The sequence below is a fragment of the Gobius niger genome (assembly GCF_951799975.1).
Source record: "Gobius niger genome assembly, chromosome: 14".
Lineage (NCBI taxonomy): Eukaryota > Metazoa > Chordata > Actinopteri > Gobiiformes > Gobiidae > Gobius > Gobius niger.
This window is the reverse complement of record NC_136865.1, coordinates 25358787-25383064: the sequence shown is the minus strand read 5'-3', so window position 1 is coordinate 25383064 and position 24278 is coordinate 25358787. Positions and strand designations below refer to the sequence as shown.

Genomic DNA, 24278 nt, shown 5'->3' with positions numbered 1-24278 from the left:
GTATCCAAATATATATCTACTCTTCATGGGGTCCGGTTCAAGCAATTACAATATTCACATCATACAGTTAAATTGAAAAAAAGGAAAAAACACTTGACATACAAACAGCTCCTCAGTTATACATATACACACACATACATATAAAGAAATCTAAATATACACACATATACACACATATATATATATATATACAGTGGGGGAAAAAGAGTATTTGGTCAGTTTCCCATAGACTTTCTATTGGATTTTGACATTTTTTCCCCCACTGTATATAGACATACACACAAGCAAACTTAGGTTCAGAACATGTGCTTTCAATCGTCTTTTGAAAGAACTTCACTTAGAACCAATACTTTAATGATTTTGAAATCTAGAACAAGAAAATCATTTATTTGAGCTGTCTCTAAACCCAACAGGCATCAAAGCTTGGTCTAAAGATATGTTTTTTCCTGGTTCCTGTTTTTGATGCTCGGGCTGCACAATATATCGCAACAAATATTGCATCAAAATATTATGTGATGCAATATCGGTAGTGCAAGAAGCCACAATATATCGAAACATTAAATATGGATCATGTGCTCTCACTTGTGTCCTTAATAAAGATTGAAGAAGATTACTAAATCATATAGAGATAGACACTTTTTTGCAAGCTCAGCAAAAAACAATCATTTGGCGCTTTTCTCCCTTCATCAGGCCCAAGGAACCACTCACACGTTCATTCATACACAAATGTAGGCAAACCCTGGAGGCAAGGTGGGTGAAGTGTCTTGCCCAAGGACCCAACAACAGTGTGCATTGTTAGGAGCTGGGATTCAAACCCCCGACATCCGATCATGAGACGACCCGCTCTATAATTACGCCACTGTCGCCCCTATTTAACTCATAAATGTGTTAAAGTTCTTTTTTAGCTACACATTTCCAGATTTAGTCTTGTTCTGGTCCTGATGAAGTGTTTCTTTAAGTCTTGTTTCAACTCAATTTGCTGAAATAGTTACTTACAATTTGTGTTTAATTACTAGATAATTACTTCAATATCGTGCAGCTCTACTAAACAGCCTAAAACAAACACACAAAGTTCAGTTTTAGTCATTAAACTCCTAACTTACTTCACTTTTATCCTTGTTTTGGCCCTGATTGGTATTTTTCAAGTCTTTATCTCTATATCCAGGGAAGTTATTGAAAATCGAAGTTTTCTCTCATAATGTGCAACCCTAGTTTACACTTAGCACTCAATATGAAGCTACTATCTGCTTCTACTGAGAGTTCACACTTCCCTTTGGTTAAATCAAATCAATTGGACTTGAATAGATGTGGCAATAAATAAACAAACCATATTTCCTGTTTAATTCTCTGAGGCTGAAATAATGCCGACATTGTTCTTCTCTGCACTCTTCCCATCTCACCCCTGTCCCACCTCCACCATACCCCCATCTCTGCCCCCGTCCCGTCTGCCGTCTCCTCCCTGGTGCCTGTACCTCATCCTCCCAGCATCCTTCAGTGCTCATTAAGAGATCAGGCGAGGCTTTTAAACACTGCTTTTGGAGATTGCGATGAGCCCGTGTCTGAGTCTGTTGTTGGCTGTATTTAAAGAAATGGAAATCCACACGAGACACTGGCTTCAAACAAGTGACACGTCATCATTTATTTCAGGGGCTGGTTCACTCGGAGAAGACAATGGAGATTAACTAAACGCTGGGCGAAATCATTGGGTTTAGAAAGGCAATTAGGAATTCTGACCTACTTGCGAGTCACAACTGGGTGAATGCTGACTTTTAGAGAAGTTTGTCGTAATGATTTGGAACAACGTCTTTATAATTGGATTAGAGACGATACATTAAACTGTTTGGCTTATTCAACCACTGTAAACAGGAAAAAGGAGGCAAGGCTAGTTTCTTCCTGTGATTAGTGGAGGTAAAAGTGTTGCACAATAATTACTATTGCATCACAGTTAGTGACAGTATGGTTATCGCAAAGACCGCAATTATTCAGGCAATACAACATGTTAACAACAAAATGTCATGTTAAAGGGACTATACAGAGTTTTTACTCCCCCTAAATGTTCCAGCCATGTCCTAATGTGTAGAATGAGCTCAAACCTGTTCACCACACCTGCCTCTAAAATCCTGCACTGTCACTAAAAAGTTGTTAATTCGGGTCTGAAGTGCCGTCATGTACGAGCTTAATATAGAAGCTGCAGTTACGCGTATGACCTGAGGTGGCAGTAGTGAGTATAAAATGGCCAACTTGCATCTAGCCCCTTTAACCTCTTAACCCCCACCTGAATCGAGCACATTATCTCCTGTTTACTGTCACCCAAAGTGAAAAAAGAAGAAGAGAGCAACGAAATAGCTTCAAAAACATGGATGAAAATGCAAACAAAAACGTGACAAAAAAGCCACAAAGCGACAATAACGTGATGAAACCACAACAAAAAACTGATGATAAAACAACAAAAAAGGAATGGAAATTCTCAACAAAAAAGTGACAAACCCAAAGAGAAATCAACACAAAATGACACAAAAAGTGACAAACGCAACAAAAGATTGACAAAAAAGTAGCAAAGTGACAAAAAAGTGGCAAAAAAGTGGCAAAAAAGTGACGAAAAAGCAACGGAAACACAAGTATGCACTTCAAATATGTGACAAAAACGCGGTGAAAACAGGGTCTTAGCTTTCAAATGAGGCATTACTCTGTTACTCTCCAGTCGGGACACTTTTAGATTTGAGCCGAACTGGACAAAATCCGCTCAGAGGTTAACGGACCGTCTTTACTGTGCACAGTGGGGCGGAGGGAGAGGCGTTCTTCTCGGATGTAAAGTTGATCCAATTTGCATTGTCAATAAAAAATAACACATGCTCCAAACCCCTTCCTTTGCTCAAGAAAGACGAATGAAACCCAAACTTAGCCGACCTGGGTTCGTCAGCCTTCACACTCTGCTCCGAGAGAGACGTATTTCAGCCGCCGCAGTTGGACTCGCACTGACTTTAAAGCACCGCTCTCGGGTCAAGATTCCCTCTAGGTCGACCTAAACGGAAACAGTGTGAAAGCACCATTAAAACCTGCCAACCCTGTTTGTTCTTAAAGGTGATGCTCTTCAGGCCATACCATACACAAGGAAGTAGAATAGTAACAGTAATATAGTATATAACAGTAGTAGTTAGTTTTGGACCTCTTTCCTAATACATTTCTCCTGGACTTGCCTGAAATGTTAACTGAGTGTTGAATCTAAAACATAAATGGCTAATCTAATCATACTCATCAGAAAAGCTTTGATTAGATTTTTCTCTCGATTTTACAGCCTGGTTTACTGAAACTCATGACGTCATCCATGTCGACGCCCATATCGTGATCCCCTCACTTCCTTTCCACACAGATGTATTTCCTGTTTTGTTATTTGGTCCCACTCTTTCTTCTGACTCGCCTCTTCATCATAATCTCTCACCCCTCGACCCGCGCTTGGCTTCGATTACCCCCGCCTTTAGAACCATGCCCTGCCAGAAGAGACACGGCGACCTTTCCAAGCGTCTAAAAATAGTCCCAACAAAGAATGGGAGGAAGGGAAGGAGAATGGAGTGGAGAGGAGGGTGGAGGGGGGGGACGCTGGAGGAAAGTTGAACACGCCGGGATGTTCTGTGTTTTTACAATACCCCGGCGATGACTATCTCACGTTTAGCAGCAGTTTTCTACCGGGCGAGACATCATAGGGCGCAAGGAAAAGCTCCACTCGCCGGGCTGTGTTGCTTTTGGATAAGGAGAACGCAGGTGGTTTGGCTCGAAAAAGGCCTAATGGCAAATTAAGTTTTCTCTTTTTTTTAAATGTTTTTTTTGTGGTTAAATTTAGAAGCGGCGAAGGGCTGAAATGGTGCGTTAAAGCCTTGGCCTCAGTGGTTTCCTGTCTGGAGCAGAGCCGGCCAGATCAGACAAAGGCTTGGACTTTTTACACACTGTAGATCTACAATAGGCTACACAGAGAGCTACATGGAGAGCTAATGTTGGAGAACGGCCTTTAGGGCCAAGTTCTGAGGTCAAATCAGCTTCAGAATAACAGATAGGGAGATTTTTTTTTCATACTTACACAATCCCAGCCGCAAATTGCTGTAAATGCATCGGATTCAGCCACAAGGCCATTTTTCATTTGTTGTATCTTTTAAACTTTATCTACATAACATCAGCGACTGTTTTTGACAACAGAGCCTTTATCTAATGAATCCAAACACTCATATGGAAATGGCAATGTATTTTTTTTTCTTCTAAGTATTTGCTTTTTGTGTTTAGGCTTTATCTCAGCAAATTGGTAATTAAGTATTACATCTCGAAAAAATAGTATGTATTTACAGACCGAGTTTTGTCTGCTGTTAAAGGAAGTGACGTGGATGTTTCTGCTCAAACAAATGATGCAAATTTAAATGGTAAATGGACTCAACTTATATAGCGCTTTTCTAGCTTTATCAGGCCCAAAGTGCTTTACAGTAAGGAACCAGTCACCCATTCACACTCTCATTCATACACCAGTGTACGCAGACACTGGAGGCAAGTAGGGTGAAGTGTCTTGCCCAAGGACACGACGGTGTGCATTTGCAGGAGCTGGGATGGTCAAGAAATGGTGTTTTATGGAATGAATTATTATTATTGTTCTGTTTTATGGTTCCAGATGACAAATATTTTAGTATAGGCATCGTTAGAGGGACTAGATGCAAGTTGGTCATTTTATACTCACTACTGCCACCTCAGGTCTTACGTGTAACTGCAGCTTATATTAAGCTTGTGCATGACGGCAATTCGGACCCGAATTAACACCTTTTTGAGTGACAGCGCAGGATTTTAGAGGCAGTTGTGGTGAACAGGTCTGAGCTCATTCTACACATTAGGACATGGCTGAAACATGTAGGGGGAGGAAAATACTTCATTTTAACATTTTTGTAGCCCTTCAAAAATCACATTGGTTTTACTCAAAGTTACTCAAAATTTTGCCGGCGGGTTTTAACTTTACAGTGTCTTCCTTCCTGGTGTCTTTATATCCACAATTCAGAATCAGAATAGTTTTTATTGCCATTGTTTGAGAACAGGTTCACAAACTAGGATTTTTTTCTCGGTACAATCGTGCAACATAAAACATACAACACAGAATTTAGATAAAAATAAGCTATAAAAACTTTAAAACTATAAGGCTATAAGGGCATGCATAAAGAATGTTAAAATAGAACAAAAAATAAAATGTAAAATATGATTAGATGACAATTTTAACAACAGTGGGATTGTATTTACAGATGTGCTGGTGCATAAAGTGATTGGGGGGAGACTGGGGTTGATTGTAACATAATTTGCATGTGTGCATAGAATCTTATATTAAATGAAAACTACTAAAATAAAACAATCTCCATTATAAAATGTATTTATTTTCACTAATCCACTGGGCACAAAAATCTGACCAGACACAGCAAAATGGATGTTATTTTCAGATCCAATAATCAATCAAGAAAAGACTTGGAACTAATCACTAAGAATCTTTTCCCCCCATATTATAAACCTCTTCAAATTTCAGGGGTCAGGGTTTTCTTTTCAATGATTCCATTAACTCAAAATAACCTATGAAACATGGAAGCTTTTATGTAATTATCGTGACTGTAATATCGGCTGCTTCTCTGTTAATCTTGTTTGCCTCAAACAGATGTACCACCTGTTGTTTACGTACTTAACCTATAAACTACAACATCAAAACAAGGCAATATGTGCAGCAGCAGAAGTTTAATTAACAAAATCGTGTTTATTTTGTTTCTCAGTACGCACCCCTAAACGGATGAAGCCAAGTCACTTCCTCTTTATGTGGAAATGTGATCATTGTCTTTAGTTTCTGGCTTCTGAGTCAACAAAACAGTGGAGACAAAGGATAATAACGACATCTGTATCTTTCTATCTTGAGGCCACTTCATCAACTTCGGCAGTTTGTTTGAGTGTACACGTGGTTGTTGATTGTACTTCATGTTAGGGCTGCTCGATTATTGAAAAAATAATAATCACGATTATTTTTGTCATAATTGAAATCCCGATTATTCAAACAATAATTTGTTGCCTTTAAAAAAAGTGTTTATTTTATTTATATATTTAATTTAAAAAAAAAACTTTGCTGTATATTTTCTGTTTTCTGAACAGTCATAAAAGTACAAATGATTTCAAGTATGCCTCGGTTAAGGAGAGGTCTCTGTTTCACACCTGCCCCCTGCTGGCCAGCCCTCACTCTTGCACAAGCAAACTGAGCGGCGCGGCCTGATGACATCATCACACAGCGCAGTGAAATGCGAAGGGAAAATAATCTCAGCGCCATGAAATAATGAAAGTCTGCTTTGTAACATTTTTTTTTACAAAAATTGAAAAAAAAATTGAAAGAAACAAACAAACAAAAAATAAAATATGCTAATTTTGTAATCGTTTAGTGTCGAAATCGTAATCGAATTTTGATTAATTGCACAGCCCTACTTCATGTTATTTATTTTGGCATAGGGCAGTCTCAAAATGTGCTCTGGCTTGAACGGCAGCACAACATCACCACACTGTCGTTATTGCAATATTAGGTGACACAATAGTGAGTCTAAAATTACCAGAGGTCTTCCATTTTGACTGAAATTCCCCCAAAAATATCACAAAGCTTAATGATCTTTTGTGATAGTAAATATTTGTAGCATCAAAGCTCTAATCCGGACCCCAAACGTCCAACATTTCATTTTTGGGCTGATGCCAAGGCTCCAAACTTTTTGTCAACTTTTGCTTCATTGAGTCATATTTTGTTTGTCGTGACTCTGCGATTTATTTTTAGCGCTAAAAGCTTTTGTTGCTAGGAGACTGCGACCGAGGAGGAGAAAAGGCGCCCGCACGGGGAGGCTGAGGAAGAAATCGAGGGAGGGACGGAACGGAGGATTGAGAAAGAGAGAGGACGAGACAAAGAGGGAGAAGAAGTGAGGGAGGAATGGGAAGTGCGGGAGAGGGAGAGAGAGAAGGATGAACGACAGACGAAGCTCGCGATGAGTCAGCAGGTGCATTCAGACCGTTCGCGGCTGCTATTTCTGAGGCTTTTGTCCGCTCCCACGCACGAACCCTCTCACCTCCCGCACTAACCTGTGTGCTCAGAGGAGACGCGGCATCAGCTCAAAGACTTTGCCCCATCCGACACCAGTGCAACAAGTGCACGGGCCGTAATCTGTGTTGCCAGTCATTTGGAAGCAACAAGCTTTCTCTAGGCTTGGCTGGAAAGGACACAGGGCGAAAGGGGGGGAAGAGCCGGGAGAGGACAGGGCTTTATGTCTGCACAGCATGTTTGTGACTCCCCATGATGTATAAATAACATATTAAAGGGATATTTCAGTATTTTTGACATAGGGCCTCCTAGTTATCCAGAGTGTTGCTGATTTCTGGAGATTTTTTTTTTTGTAATTCATGCAGTTCTTATATTTGAAGAGTTACGCGGCGCTCGGCTTAGGCTAGGCTAGCGCATTTCTATGGTATCAGCTAGCCTGCATTAAAAACAGTCTGACCCGCTCCACAGTGCACCTGAGGCAAATCACTTATAACGCCAGACTAACATATAAATGTCTGTGTCGATGGAATAATTTTTGGAATATAACTGACCTTGCATCACATGAATGATCGCATTTTGAGGGACTATTTTCTAGCAGATCACTCCACCACCGCGTAGCTTATACAACCACGAAGCTGATGCTGCTCAAATATAAGGTATTTTAAATGCAAAATGGTTCAAATTACTCTATCGACACAGACATTTCGTTAGTCTGGCGTTATAAGTGATTTGCCTCAGGTGCACTGTGGAGCGGGTCAGACTGTTTTTAATGCAGGCTAGCTGATATCGAAATGCGCTAGCCTAGCATTAGCCTAGCGCCACGAAACTCTTCAAATATAAGAACTGCATGAATTACAAAAAAAATATCTCCAGAAGTCAGCAACACTAACTAGGAAATGAGGCCCTATGTCAAAAATCCTGAAATATCCCTTTAAGTTGAATGACACTGCTTCAAAAAGGGAGGGAAAAAAATCCCTTAAGCCTGTGCACACCTGGTTGAACTTCCACAAATCTACAAAGTTATTATTTCTTAAATCATGACGGACATATTGGTGCTGTGTCGGAAATAGACTTAAAGAACAAGCTGAGTCAAAAGGCAAAGCTCTCGATTTACCGGTCAGCCTACGTTCGTACTCTCACCTTTGGTCACGAGATCTGGGTCGTCACCGAAAGGACACGATCGTGGTTACAAGCGGTCGAAGTGAGTTTCCTCTGCAGTGTGGGTCGGGCTGAGCGACACCGACAAAAATGAATATCTCTTTATCTATGATGGAGTGGTGTTTTTGCAAACCATCAGAAATAGGCAAAAATGTGCTGACGAACATCTAAATTAACATTGCTTTTTCAAACATTTTTGCCGAATTATAATTTATTAACCTCCACCTCAACCAAGCACACTTTTGGCATTACCCACATCTTAAAGCTTGTTAAAAAAGTGTCAAAATGGCGACAAAAACAAGGATGAAAATGCAATAATAAAGTGACAGTTGAAAAGCGAGAACTAAAAAGTGATGAAAACCCCCCAAAAAAAGCCACAATCAATCCGCAAAAGAGCGACCAAAATGTAGCACAACGGCGACAAAAACATGCCACAAAAGCAACAAAAACACTATAGAGTATATAGAACAAACGTGACGACAAGCGTGAAGAAAACATGTCAAAATAGCAACAAAAACACAACAAAAATGCAACAACAACGTGACGTTTTGTAGGTCTTAGCTTTCAAATAAGGTGTTACACTGGCCTATAGCATGTAAGCTCAAGTTGAGAAGCTTTTAGATTTGAGTAAAACCGAACTCGGAAAAATGCGCTAGGTTAAAGGGACGATGCGCAGTTTAAAATGTTAAAATGATGTATTTTCCTCCCCCTACATGTTTCAGCCATGTCCTAATGTGTAGAATGAGCCCAGACCTGTTCACCACAACTGCCTCTAAAATCATGCACTGTCGCTCAAACAGTTGTTACTTTAGGTCGAATTGCCGTCATGCATGAGCTTAATATAGAAGGTGCAGTTACACGTATGACCTGAGGCGGCAGTAGTGGGTATAAAATGACCAACTTGCATCTAGCCCCTTTTCAGGTGGGTTAAAAAAAAAAGTTCCCTCTTTTTTACACATTTCTTGACATTTCAGCTAAACTTTGCATATCTTCCAAACAGTATCTTGTAGACGATATATTGCACACCCTCAGAGATGGGATGATGACCTGAGTCACGGGTGGAGCTCGGGGTAGAGTCACTGCTCCCTCGCATGGAGAGGTGACTCAGGCATCTTTTCCCCGACGCCTTTCTGGGAGCTGTTCTTGCCACAGCTCTAAGGCCCCGGGTTCGATTCCTACCTGGACGGGGCCTTTCTGTGTGGAGTTTGCATGTTCTCCCCGTGTCTGCATAGGTTTCCTCCAGGCACTCCGGTTTCCCCTCCCACTAAAAACATGTACAACAGGCCAGGATGAATGAGAGTGTGTTGGAGTGTGCATGGGGGACGACGGCTTGTTTACATTCATGAGACCCATGTATGTTCATTAAAATGCACTGTCAATGCTCTGAACACTTTCTTGCCTGTTAAAATGTCTCATGTCTTCTATTAAAATAGTCTGGGGCTGGGTGTCCTTGCTCAGACCGATGCCATCACAACCCAGTCAGATAAAGAAGAATATAGATGGGTGGGTGGATGTTACATTGGGTGCATCTTTCTTTTCCTTTTTTTTTCTTTTTTCTTTTTTCTTGGTCATTTCCTCCGAGGCCTTTGTATTATTTTAAATCTATATGGCCGTTACATACAGTCGCTTGTTTACTCCGTTTCCTCGAGCCCTGTTGTCCACTCGGCCTGTTTTTCCTCCTATTTCTGTCTTTACCCTTTGAAAGCGGTGACATAAGCCTGTTAAAGCCCCCTGTCCTGATAACAGCAGCGTATTGTGAATCATGTCTGCACCCTGTTAGTAATGTTCCTTCAAATGGCCATTAGCATCTCTCGCCGTGTCTTGGCTCGCCCCTCGTCGCTCCATAGGACGTCGGATAGCAGCATGTGGTTTCTTAGTCACCGGGACACGCTTGTTTTTCACGATTATTTTTTTCTCTCTTCCTCTGATCTATTTTGTAAGATCCAAATGCATTAGCAGCCAAGTTTAGAGGAGAAAAAAAAAAGAAGCTTGGTGCAAAGTTGTGAAAGAACAAGAAACAAGAAATCGCCCGGTTGGAAAGTGACGGTCACACTTCCAGCTGAAACTTTCAAAGCCAATCGCATGTTTTTGCCATTATTTCATTACCAAAATGGCTCTTAATGAATGCAGGGAGGTGTAATGTGGTGAACTAATTGAGATATTTTTTGTAATAGTTTTCAATTTTAAGAAAAAAAAGGAGGTGTTTGGTCTCAATGAGGGGTAGTTCTCAGTGTAAGTGTGTTGCCAGTAGATAAGCGTAGAATTGTGAAGTTAGCAGCTTGTTGCAAAAGGAAGCGTTTTTAACACATTAACTTCATATGCTTGTTCCTGTTGTGAGGTACAAGAACGGTGCATATGCCAGCTACTTTGAGCTTTAGGCGGGGTACGCCCTGAGCAAAAGCAAGTCGGTCACAGGCAGTATTGTTGAATGGCATTTTTGTTTGAGCTGAGGTTTGTATATAAGGTTTCTCTAAGTTCATGAATTCACTACATGTATTTATGTTTAATATGAAATGATAAACTTGAATCAAAACTCGAGATTGATCAATGTGAGAAAAATCATTATTTTTCTTTCTTATCTTCCGGCCCTAGGACATGGAGCTCGGACAAATTCTTTTTTTATTATGGTAATTATTAGGGCCAGCTTAACATGTGTATATAGTAGTGTCCAAAGTAGATGAACCAATTGCCATTTGACATTTATTGAAGTGTTAAGATTAAAAAGTGCATTAACACAAAGTGTAACAAAGTGCAGAGTGCAGGATAAAAATGCCTCCAAACACAAGTATTGAACGTATTGCCATACTTCATAAAGTATCAATACTTGGTATTGCAACACAAAGTATTGTGATCTGAGCCAATATTTTGTCCCAGCCCTTGTAATTATTGTAATGTTTCTCGACATTTTGTCGCCTCAGTTAAAGACACTGGAAAATGCCATCTCCTCTTATCTCTAAATGTATTGATATGTGCTTGAATTAAGACCATTAATGCTGATTTTGAGTAGGTTTGGACTGTATGCAAATAAAATTGTCAATGGAAAAAGCATTAATTCACTTAAAGGGACTATAAGGAGCTAAAAAATGTTACAACTAAGTATTTTCATCCCCCTACATGTTCCAGCCATGTCCTAATGTGTAGAATGAGCCCAGACCTGTTCACCACAACTGCCGCTAAAATCCTGCACTGTCACTCAGAAAGTTCTTTCTTCGGGTCTATATTAAGCTCATGCACAGGCTTAATATAGAGATTGCAGTTACACGTAAGACCTGAGGTGGCAGTAGTGAGTATAAAATGACCAACTTGCATCTAGTCCCTTTAAGCTGATATTTTGTCCCAGCCCTAGTAATTGTTTCAGTGTATATCCACATTTTGTCATCTCGGCTAAAGTCACAAAAAATTCCATCTCATCTCATCTCTAAATGTATTGAAATGTGCTTGAATTAAGACCATTAATGCTGATTTTGAGTAGGTTTGGACTGATTGTCAATAGAACAAACATTAATTCACTGATTAATAGAATGTTACTGATACTTAAAATGAGAAACCCTTCAAACAAGACAAAAACAGTCAAGGCAAGAAAAATCATTCTTGTTGCTTGTAAGTAGTTTTTGAAGTGGTACCATGCAGTATAATTGTGTTTGAAACCCATAAATAAAGGTTCAATGCTATGTTTTTGTTAACCCCATTTGTGTACCTGCTCATTACTTGATCTATATGATAAAACAATTAATGTGGCTTTTTATTTCAGTTTATTAAAATGTTTTCTATCGTCCTACAGCTGTTAATCCTCAGCTTTGTGGTCATATTGGCATTTTTGTGAGCGATGTAATTATCACCCACGCCTTCTGTTACCCATTATAGCGCCTCATGTGCGTCTTATGTCTTTGGAAAGTGGAGAAAAGCATCTCTAAGCTCTTAACAGTAACTTGTCGGAGGCTGATGAAAGACATGACCAGGTTTGACTCGGTAAAGTGGCCCACACCTGCACAGAGCACACCTGATAGCTGGGTTTCATTGTGTTTCCATGACTCAACTTTAACTCCATTTACACCCACGATTAATAATGTGAGCAGCCGGAGGAGGCCTTACAGTCACTCCGAGCTACGGGGCGTCGCTAAAGCAGCCCCGTCATATCCCCAGAGGAGCCACTTTTAATATCCCCATTTATGCGGGAAACTAGACCCCGGGGTGTCGGAACAAACACGAGCCATTGTTATGTAAATGTTGGAAATATGATGCTGCTAAATGAAAAGGCTTCAAATGAGTCAGCGCTGTTTTGAATAGAGACTTAGACTGTAAGTTGAAGTTGGATGTAAGTTATGAAAACTAAAAGTTTCTTAAAGGAAATCTCAGCGGGACTTTCCTGCCCTTTTAAGAAATAACACATGAACTCTGTACGTTTAATGGATGGGGGACAATGAGGTCAGACATTACAAAGGAAGTTTGCGGGTGATGCAATAGAGCGAGTGCATAGCTAGTGTTCATTTTCAACTCCTGTCCTTTTACGGGCAGCTTCTTCTTATTTAATCCGGTTTTGTTGAGTTAACAGAGTCTTGTGTGTGTCTGAAAGCATCCATTTATACTCGCTTGTTCGTAAACTCTTCGATTTGAAGTTTAGTGTTTGAGAATATATGTGAAATAGTCACATTTTCACAAAACTGTCGGATTTGTTATTTTATTGCTGTGATAATGACGCTTTTATACAACATATTTAAAGGAACAGGCCACAGTTTTTCCACTTTGAGATATGTTCTTACCTGAGTTGATCCGTACCTGCCTGGTCTTTGTGCCCGTGGAAGACCTTGGTCGCTTCTAACTTCACCTCGTTTGGAGCTATAGGAATATACTGGGAGAGGCCAAAGGCTAACAACACCTTTGGTCGTTGTGTGTGACTGAGAGCACGCACAAAGACCAGGCAGGTACACATCAACTCATCTAAGCTCAGATAAGAACATATCTCAGTATGTTAAAATGGTGGCCTGTTCCTTTAAAGATTTTAGTCACATGACATTTTCCTGCTAACCTTTTTTGTCTCGTGTACCACGTGAGTACTTCTACTCAAAGTACCCCTAAACTCTTAAGTGCAGCCAGTTATTTAGAAAGGTTTCCGCTACACTCAGTCGTGTATTGTTGTAATGAAATTCAAACCTTTTACTGAAAATTATCATTAAAAATATGTTTTATTTAAGAATTAATGTGTCTGCGTACATTGGTGTATGAATGGGTGAGTGGATCCTTGCTGTAAAGCGCTTTGAGTGCCTAATGTAGGTGGAAAAGCGCTATATAAGTTGAGACCATTTACCATTTACCAATGTCGAAATATTGTTCAGTTTTGCCTTCTCAGTACCCCCAGCGAAGTGCTTGTGTACCTCCTGGGGTCCCTGTACCCCTTGTTGGGAAACACTGTTGGAGACCGACCATTCCCAAAGATCTGAGATATCCCAAAATCTCCCGGGGTCCCCAATATTAATAATTTACTCTATGCAAATGAATCTAAGGAATTTTACAGCTAAAAATACATGAAAAAAACATCTAAAATGATTGTAGCTACAAACAAAAGTAGAATACTTTAGCAAACGAATGTCATTTCCTTTCAAACTCAGTGTTTTTTTTAACCCGGCTCCCTGAACGCTCTTCAGAAACCACTGTTATCGACTTCTGTTCAAAACATGTAGATCTTGTTTTTTTGAATTGTCGGTCCTTCTTTAAAGTCACTCCAGGTTTGGTAAACTGCACTGACATACTAGAGTCTGTACTTAAGTATTTAACAGTTTACAGTTTCAAAAATACCCTGGTTGTGCTTTAATAATGTTACTTTAGGACATTTTCAAATCATTCACTGGCCTTTTCGAGTGAGCCTACACGGATCATACTCTTCGTTGGGCGCTGTTCATCTGTTTTGACGTCACAGTGAGTTCCTGGAAACTGTAGCTTCAACCTGAAACAAGCAGTATTATCTAAATTGTTTCCACCTGCCTCTTTTGATATCGTGACCGTCTCAGTGGGGGAATCAAAGCACCTTCGAACGCTCACCCGCCTAATATTTCCTATAAATACATAAAATCAAGTCAGTTAGGGCATGCTCTTTATAAAAGGCTTCTCCCATCTGGGCGCCATCCCTCCTTCCAAGCGCACTCCTTTGTGCCGAAGTTGCCAGCCAGGTGCACGTCTTTATAACTCCCTCATCTGCGCTCTTGTGTGGCAGTTTTTATGTCTTATTGTCTTTTATGATTTCTTTTATGGCAAAGGCCCAGGGCGGTTTCCTCAGCCTTCACCGACATGGAAACAACACAATGCACAATTAGCGAGGCTGGATCTAAAGTCGGGCACCGAACGCTGGTCTGCTGTGGGGTTTGGAAACTTAAACACATATTTTGTTTATGAATATATGACAGTCATAGGTGCCCATCTGAACGAGGAAATGAATGTCTCATCACACCAGTTTCCAGTTTCAAGTGATAAATAATTGGATGTAGTATGTGTGACGAATAGCAAAGATTTACATGGCTGATGCAGTGTTAATGGACATTTTTCTTTACTGTTGTCAAACTGAAAGAAATTAGCAAGTTAAGTGGGAATAATTAATTTATATTTGTCGTTTCTAAATTTCCTATCACATTCCTAATATCCTGATTATTCACGATAATTACTATATCAACTTATCATTCAATAAATGATGGATAATGTTAGCCCAAAAATGTATTGTTTATTATCAGTACGTTTATTATATTTACCCAAAGTAAGTTGTTTCGTTGTATTTCATGTTCATTGTTGGCTATTTTAAGATTAAAGGCCCCATACCTGATTTTTTTTTAAATTACAAACAATAAAATGGGAAGCCATGCTTTCTCCGAAATGCCAAAAATATAGCCTTTAAGTTAATAAAAATTGTTCCAAATGCTTTATAATTAGTGGCACAATGTTTTTTCCTATTTCTAGTAAAAAATCAAAATCAAGTATAGTACCTTTTTAAAGGGATGTTTCAGCATGTTTGACATAGGGCCTAATTCATTTATCCCTTTTGAAGAGTTTAGTGGTGCTAGGCTAGTGCTAGGCTAGTGCATGTCTATGGTAACTAGTAGCCTGCATTAAAAAATCCTCTTCAAAATCATTAGATAGTCCTCCAAACGTTGCCATATCTGATTTGTAGAAAGCTCCTTTGTGAATTCCACGTGTAGTAATGCGGCCGCAGGTAAAACTATAGCAGATCACTCCGCCGCTGCGCAGCTTACAACCGGGAAGCTGTTCAAATATACGTTCTTTTAAATGCAAAATGGTTATAGAGGACAGAAGAGAGACTGGCTGTGCGTGTCAAAAGCAGTCAAAAAAGGTATGGAGGCAATCCGGAGTAGCAAAAATTAAAAATCCTTTATTAGTGCATGGACAAAATGGTTATATTTCAAAAATTATTCAGTCAACACAGACATTTATATGGGTAGTTTGGTGTTATAAGTGGTTTGCCTCAGGTGCACTGTGCTTGGGTCAGAATGTTTTTAATGCAGGCTACTAGTTACCATAGACATGCGCTAGCCTAGCACTAGCCTAGCACCACTAAATTCTTCAAATATAAGGACTGCATGAATAAAAATAAAAAAAGAATCTCCAACATCAACAACACTCTTGAACTAGAAAATGAGGCCCTATGTCACAAATCCTGAAATATCCCTCTAAGTATTGTTCCAACAGAGCCTATTTTCTGTGGCATTATAAGTCCTTAAATAATATTGTTTATCGCAATAGTTTCCTCGATATATCGAACTTCAGATTTTGATATTGTGACAGGCCGATCTTTAATAACATAATTGTTTTTCGCATCAGAGCTACTTCCAGGTTAAGAAATAGTCTGTAATTTGGTGGACAGTGCACGTAACTGTCTTGTTTCTTTCCACCACTGTCTCTGAGCACAAGTATGCAAGTTGACAAATTGAATTTCACTCTTGCACAAATAAAAATCCATTTGAAAACGGGAAAAATCAGGCCCTGTGTCGTGCATTAAGTGCAATTCAACAAGTTTCCGAAGATCATACCAAAGTGGGATTTGTAAGTTTAAGTGTCATTCCAGGGCAGTTTTCCCTGTCTGAGTTTGGAAAAGTCAGAATTTGTGCAAATCCAAATAGCCTTTTTGAATGACATCCAAAAGTAAACTGGTTAAAACCCACAATAGGTTCAAGGATAGACTTAATCTCCTGCCAACAACAAACAAATACGCGCTTTTATAACACTGAATAAACCTCTGATTGAACCACATTGTGATGCAACAGTATTAGTTAATAGTCACCCGTGATTCTGTCATTCGTTGAGACTTTGCTCTCTGGACCTCACCACATCATCATCACCTTCTTTGCCTCGTCGTTCCCCGGTCGTATCTACGCTAAAGACAACAGCCGTGCCGATATGACGACTTTGCTGAGTGTGGGAACGCGATTGTAACCTTGGTATTTAGCGCGCCGTGTTGCTTTACGGCTGCACAAACACGCTGGTGCAGAATGGCTCATTGTTGCATTGCGTCCATATGTTTCCCAGCCCTTAGTTAAGTTTCTCAGCCTGATTGCCAACACACATCTGGTCCTAATGTAGCCCGTGTAATGTGTCATTCGGCCTTGTTTTAAAGCGCTGTTGAGACTTTTACTGCCACCCACGGCTCGGCAACAAGCGCCTAAACTCTTAACTGTAATGGGGGAGTTATTTCGCGACGCTGCTTATAAAACCCAGTGGTTTATTTTGTCTCCCCGTATCTTCAAGGTCCTGTTAATCTAGTAAAACAATGGTCTATCTCGCGCTTTGATGCTGATAGTGTTTTAAGTTTTGATAGGGATGCGGCGTGGGAAAAAAGCGATCTGGCTTTTGCATGAGAATTTTTATGATTTTGAGAGGAAGTGGCACTGGACGCCCCGGCTCGGCTCACAGTGACGGTGTATGGCAGGAAGAATATGCCGGTGACGGGCAGTGCGTGGGAGGGATAATTGACCAGTGTTGCCTGTTGCTAGCTTTTTAAAATGTACTTTAAAAGCTTCAAGGAAGAACAACTTAATATTACAGTATGCCAGTCATCAGCCCATCCATAAATCTCTTCTTTGGTCTCCCTTTTTCTTGGCAGCTCTAACCTCGGCATCATTCTACCCATATATTCACTCTCCCTCCTCTGAACATGTCCAAACTACCCCTGTCTGGAAACATCTGACTTTGTCTCCAAAACATTGTTCTATCCCTCTGAAGTACGCAGTATACATACAATTGAACATCACAAATAGGGTTATACTTGACTTATCAGTATTTATCATAAGTGCATTTAGTTGCATTTTATATATAATAAATTTACACATGTTTCGTGTGTATTGATGTTCTTTCAGCTGTGTTAATACAGAAGATTGATGTGATTTCCATTTTTCTTGTTAGTTTTGGTGGCATAAAACTCCTCCAGTCTGTGTACATGTAAACGTTAAGTGTCTCAACAGAGCCTCACAGGTGAGAATGTGAGGGTCCACAAACAATTGGCTGGCACTGTGCCACCTGGGCAACTTCATCAACAACCGAAAGGCAGGGCTCCAGACCAAAATAGTCGCACTTTAGAGCCCTGGCCTAAAGGTGTCATTATAGGCCACAGTCAGTTTGTGGATGGTGCACCTCCTATTCACCTTATTCTGGAAGTTCATGTGGGCGCCGCCATGAATTGTGCCCGCCCCTTTTCTCCTGTCAGTTAACATGGGACTGGAGAAGTCCAGATAACATCAGTTACTACACGAAAACAAAGCCGTTTTCAGGCCGTGCAGAGAAACGTTGCAGTGTTGACTTGCTGGTGCAAATGAACATTGGACATTTTACACAAATCAATCGACTAAGCAACAGATTGCAAACAGGTTTGCAACAGCGGCGGACATTTTCCCCTGTTCTCCGTTTAAATGAACGGGCTTCATGCTCGACTGGAAGTGTCAATACAACGGAAGTGCCAAGACGAGGCAAAAATAGGCAAAAGTGGGCGGGGCGGATTAAGGTGAATGGAGTTTGGGAAATTCCAGTGTTACCATGGAGATCCGCCGTCTTTGCAGCTGTTAGCATACATATCCATTAGCAGAATAAAAAAACAGTATAAGAAGTAGAAAAATAGCCGTGGAACAGCTCCATTAGCTGCTGAGTTACTGCTGGTAAATAGGCCTACATCTAACACACTGTGGTGTCCAAGTGTTTTAATGTGAACAATAGCTCCAGTATTTTAACTTTTAAAATCTCCATTAGTTTACAATTGCTGCTAATCCTATAATGCAAAGCGATATAACGTCACATTACCAAACTCTATAGATACAGAGGCATCGCAACGTAAAAGGGGGGCCTGGCCTCGCCGATGGGGAAAACACATTACAAATAAAGTCAAGTCTAAATCGGGTCCATATGGGTGTTTATTCACAACAGATTGTTCAGTAGAAGCGCAAAAAAAGTCAGTCGTAGCTAGTACTAGCTAGCATTAACACAATGCTAACTTGAAGCATCATGTTGGCATTTTCCGTTATTTATGTTTAGATTTTTCTCCAAATTGTTTTCCCCCTTAACTGTTTCCAAACATGACTATATATGGGCGATTCCTGAGATGCCGTTCCACTAAAAGGGGGGCGAGTACAGTGGGCAAAAGACAAAAGTCTCTGAACAGGCACAGCAGCATGTTTGCCTGTGCGTACAGTTTACAATATTGTCTCTTAATATCTCTATCATCACGCCAATCTTCTGTGTAAATGTACAGTAGAGTGGGCGAAAGTCTTATCTCACTGGGAGAAAACTTTGACTCATGACTCATTGTCCTCATTTTCACAACAATAAAGTTCGAAAGTTCATCTTCAATGCGAGTGAAAGTATTGTCAGCCAAGCGACGGGACTCATCCGCCGCCATGATAGAACAGAAGCTATTGATTTGCTGTTGGTCTTTTGAGAACAGACAGAAATATGAGCTGCTAAATCAAATACAATCAAATAGCATTTCGACTGTAGGGTTAGCAGTCCCAACGAGACAGGACTGTCGATCGTGAAATACAATGCACAAACTAACCAAAACTCTCTCTTGTTTCTCCCCAGGGTTTGCGTTCCCGGACTGGGCCTACAAGCCCGAGTCCAGCCCCGGGTCGAGGCAGATCCAGCTGTGGCACTTCATCCTGGAGCTGCTGAGGAAGGAGGAGTACCACGAGGTGATCGCGTGGCAGGGCGACTACGGGGAGTTCGTCATCAAAGACCCCGACGAGGTGGCCCGGCTGTGGGGGGCGCGGAAGTGCAAGCCCCAAATGAACTACGACAAACTCAGCAGGGCGCTCAGGTGGGTGATACGGAGTTATATAGTACTAATAAAACAGATAATGTGTGAGGAAGGTGCTTTAAATTCATTATTACAAGCTGGCACTCTCAGTGGAGGAAGGAGTGTGTGGAAAAAAACCTCACAATGGCCTAAGGTTGGGTTAAGTTACTGCACATATGTCAGCCTAACTGTTATGAGAGCATTTTTTCCACTGCATAACTTGCTAAATGTCTCTCCAGCCCTCATCCTCATTTACCCTGATCGTCTTCAAGCAGTACTAAGTAACGTGTTTACCTTAATAAATCCTTTTCGTAGTCCCTGTGGGGGTAATACAAGTGTTTATGGGATGATTGTAGGGTCTTTCCTCTCCCCCTGGTGTCTCTGGCCAGAAAACCATGCTTGCAACTTGACTGCCACCGGACCGGAGTAACCAATACACACTAATAGAATCACGAAGAAGAAGCTAACAGGCTAACGGGCAAAGCTAACTGTGGGTTAGCGTCACTTTAAACAGTATTTACAGCCCAGTTTGAGTGAAAAAAATTATTTCCATTGTATAATTGGATGTACAATATCCCTCTCACCCTTCGCCTTTTCTGTCAGCATAGTATTTACTCTCCAAGACAATTAATAAGAAAAAAAATCGCAACTTGCTATGACACCTGCAGTTGCGCTTATGGCCTCTAGGGGCAAGAGTTGCTTAGTACTGCTTTAAAAGAGTAGATTTTAAACATTAAACTGCAAGAAGATCCCTTTTTCCCCCCTAAGACCGACACCCAGAGAAAACTTCAACTTATTTCTCCCAGTTTTCTAAGAATTGCTGAGTAAATTACACAAGACGACGAGGTGTTGTTTTGACCCGCCGGTGTGAAAAGCGGAGGGTCAGACTGCGGCAGTATTACCGTGTCACTCTAGTGTTACCCGATCTGAACTCACGAACCCTGAACTCTGCACAAACTTTGACCTTTTCTGACTTGGATGAACTGGGTCAGTGTTATGTTGTTCGTGGCAAGTTCAGGCCGGGGGTATTTTTGTCTGGTATTTTGTGACAATATGTTAAAACAAGTGTTGTTTTCTAGCAACACAACGCGACGAGTGGCTTTACTTTTTTTTCTCTGCGATGGAGAATTGCTATCGTAGACTTTTTAAATTTTTAATAGGGCTGAAATGTTGAATAACTAAGATTGAATTTAAACACACTACGTTCTATTACTCTAAAATACTAAATCTGGACTGAAGCGAGGCTAAAATGGACCTAAATTAAAAAAAAACATGGCTAAAACTAAACTTTTGCACATTTTTAAGTTAGTTTAAGTTACTATGTGTGTATTTTTTGGCTGCTACACCTAATACACAACCTGTGTTACCTCATAATAAGAATAATGTTGCAATATTGTGGCTCTGATAATTTGAATTTTAGTTCAATTATTTCCCCAGAAAATTAAGAATGTCAAAATTAAAGGGATATTTCAGGATTTTTGAACATAGTGCCTCATTTCCAAGTTAAGTGTTGTTGATTTCTGGAGATTTTTATTTTTTTTATTTATGCAGTCCTTATATTTGAAGAGTTTAGTGATGCTAGGCTAGTGCTAGGCTAGCGCATGTCTATGGTAACTAGTAGCCTGACCCAAGCACAGTGCACCTGAGGCAAATCGCTTATACCCATATAAATGTCTGTGTTGACTGAATCATTTTAGATATAACCATTTTGCATTTGGAAGAAGTTATATTTTAGCAGCATCAGCTTCCTGGTTGTAAGCTACGCAGCGGCGGAGTGATCTGCAAGGTTACTGGATCTACAGTAGTTTGTTTACCTGCGGCCGCATTACTACACGTGGAACTCACAAAGGAGCTTTCTACAAATCAGATATGGCAACGTTTGGAGGACGACCCCATGATTTTGAAGAGGTTTTTAGTGCAGGCTACTATTTACCATAGACATGCACTAGCCTAGCACTAGCCTAGCACCACTAAACTCTTCAAATATAAGGACTGCATGAATCAACAACACTCTGGATAACTAGGAAATGAGGCCCTATGTCAAAAATCCTGAAATATCCCTTCAAGGAAGAACACGATAAAGATAGCTCCGTCCTTATGCTCTTTTTTAAAAATTGGCTCATTTTTTTCTCTCCCTTGGCCTTTTTTCCTTTATTCCTTTGCAATTCCATGTGTCATACCCCACCAGCGTCACAGAAACACATGGCCCATTAGCATCATCTGAACTCACCCAGGCACGTTTTTCGCTCTGGTGCAATTTGCGATTCATCCCGGTTCAAGTCATTCATTGTCAGTGACGCGACGCTAACCTATTTACAGCTGCTTGCGTTGGTGCCGCCGTGTCTCTGTCAATGCCTCCTGTTGTGTCGGAAAGATTGGACTTATTCACGCCGCACGTTATGCCGTAGAGAGGAAGTTGTCGGAAGTAGCAGGGGCTCAATTTGAACATAGAATTGGGTCTAATTCGTGTGTTGATGCACTGTTTCGAAACATACAGCCTTCATTCAACAGAAGAAAACATTATTAGTTTTGGAAAAGTCTGTAGCATTGTCATTGAATAGATGCTTTTATCAGAAAGTCTCTGAGTCTGGTCAGCATCTCTTAAATGATTACCCTTGTGACCACTTACCTTGCATGCACCCTTTGTGGACTGTTGTGTCCTCACGCAAGACACTCCACCCACTTAAATATGAATGTGGGTTCACCCAAATTAGCAGTCTGTCAAAGAGCCCCAGGGCAGCTGTGTCTACAATAGTATTTCAGGGGCATCATCATTAATGTGAATTGTGCCAAAATCAATGACTTAAATGTTATTGAAAAGCATTAAACTGGATTCAAACTGGCATTAAATCTAAACTTATTTGAAAATGATGAGGTGTCCGAACAATTTCTACTGTATAACTTCATCGAAAATACCAAAATGATGGTCTAAAACATATTCAGCTGCAGTTTTGGCTGAAATTGACCACATTTCTTTGCTTAAAAGGTGCCTGTTTTGTCCAATTGTCTTTCCCCTGTTTGATATGTTATGAAGAAATGAAATATGCGCAGATTTTCTTTTTCTGCGTTTGTGGATTTATAATGTAGTATTTAAGCATTCAAAATGAAAGCATGAAAAAGCATTTGATTTGCTTCTGCCTGTATAAACCATGCATTTTATTTCCGAAAAAATGTGTGTGAATTCTCAGTCATCCAGGTGGTTTAAACGATGCAACTGGTCTTGGAAGTTCGGAAGTTTATTTGTCTTGCGCTTTTCACATGACACAAGTCACCCAAAGCGCTTCACACACTTATCTCAAGAGCATTGATCACACCCTCAATCTCATAGTTTGGACACACACGTTTTGCTGCAGTAATGCAATTTACACTCTTAAAGGGATATTTCAGGATTTTTGACAGGGCCTCATTTCCTAGTTATCCAGAGTGTTGCTGATTTCTGGAGATATTCATTAAATTCATGCAGTTCTTACATTTGAAGAGTTTCGTAGCGCTAGGCTTGTGCTAGGCTAGCACATTTCTATAGTATCAGCTAGCCTGCATTAAAAACAGTCTGACCCGCTCCACAGTGCACCTGAGGCAAATCACTTATAACACCAGACTAACCATATAAATGTCTGTGTCGATAGAATAATTTTTGATCGTATTTTGAGGGACTATTTTCTAGCAGATCACTCCGCCGCTGTGTAGCTTATACAAAACACGAAGCTGATGCTGCTCAAATATAAGTTATTTTAAATGCAAAAGGTTAAAATTACTCTATCGACACAGACATTTATATGGTTAGTCTGTTGTTATAAGTGATTTGCCTCAGGTGCACTGTGGAGGGAGTCAGACTGATTTTAATGCAGGCTAGCTGATACCATAGAAATGCGCTGCTTGAAACTGCTTGAAATACAAATAAAAAATATCTCCAGAAATCAGCAACACTCTGGATAACCAGGCAATGAGGCCCTATGTCAAAAATCCTGAAGTATCCCTTTAACACTTTAAATAAATGCTATAACCTAATAAAGGTTTATAACTTTTTTGGCACACCAGTGTTTTCTTTTTCAAAAGTTCCAATATATATCTTATTGGTCCCTAAGCATTGTCATCATACACATTCTAACTAAAGCGGATCGTCCCAGCCCTGCAATGCGGAGTATTTGTATGTTAAAAACACTTTTCAAACTCGAGGCCAGTGCTGCTTTGTATAGTTGCACAGAGGAACTAGGGATTGAAAAAGCAATTTGAGTGATTACAATTAGCACAAGACAAAGACTGCAACATTTGCGACAGTGTAACAAACAATCCAGTCTGAGTGTTTATTTGCAAAACCTGTTAACTCTGTATTTTAGATCTCTACAGACGTTCTTGTTTTAGTTTAGGAGTTCGGATTTCCATCTGCTCTCCAGTGGTAGTGCTCCTGAACTGTGAATTCAGTATTTGATTTGAGAACTTATATCACCAATCTCATCAAAATCACAGTAATTACCCCCCAAAAAAACACTATTAGATATTCCCAAAACCGTGCAGCCCAAATGGAAGCTTATGTCTTCCCGTTTGCATGTCGCTATTACAAGAATGAACTGTGGACTTTCAGACTTGTCCCCGTGACCAGTGTTTGCCCGTTGCTTTTTCCATAGTCTATAAATTGAGGTCAGTTTGTCGCACGGCCTTGGAGTTTGCTCTCGCCATATCTTTCTTTGTGTCACTTTAATCACTGCTTAACGTGTGGGCATGTAAGGTGAGCGTTGCACGTGCTGATCTCGGGCCAGTTCCCCTCCGAGGTGTTCT

At 40.4% G+C, this 24278-nt stretch overlaps 1 protein-coding gene across 1 annotated transcript in view; it reads left to right on the top strand.

The window, feature by feature from the left end:
* Nucleotides 1-24278, top strand: part of erf (Ets2 repressor factor) — a 66471-nt gene that overhangs the window by 23600 nt on the left and 18593 nt on the right. The window contains exon 2 of the mRNA XM_079570936.1: nucleotides 19289-19523. Coding sequence (XP_079427062.1) covers nucleotides 19289-19523 — 235 coding nt within the window. The remainder of the gene's footprint in view (nucleotides 1-19288; nucleotides 19524-24278) is intronic.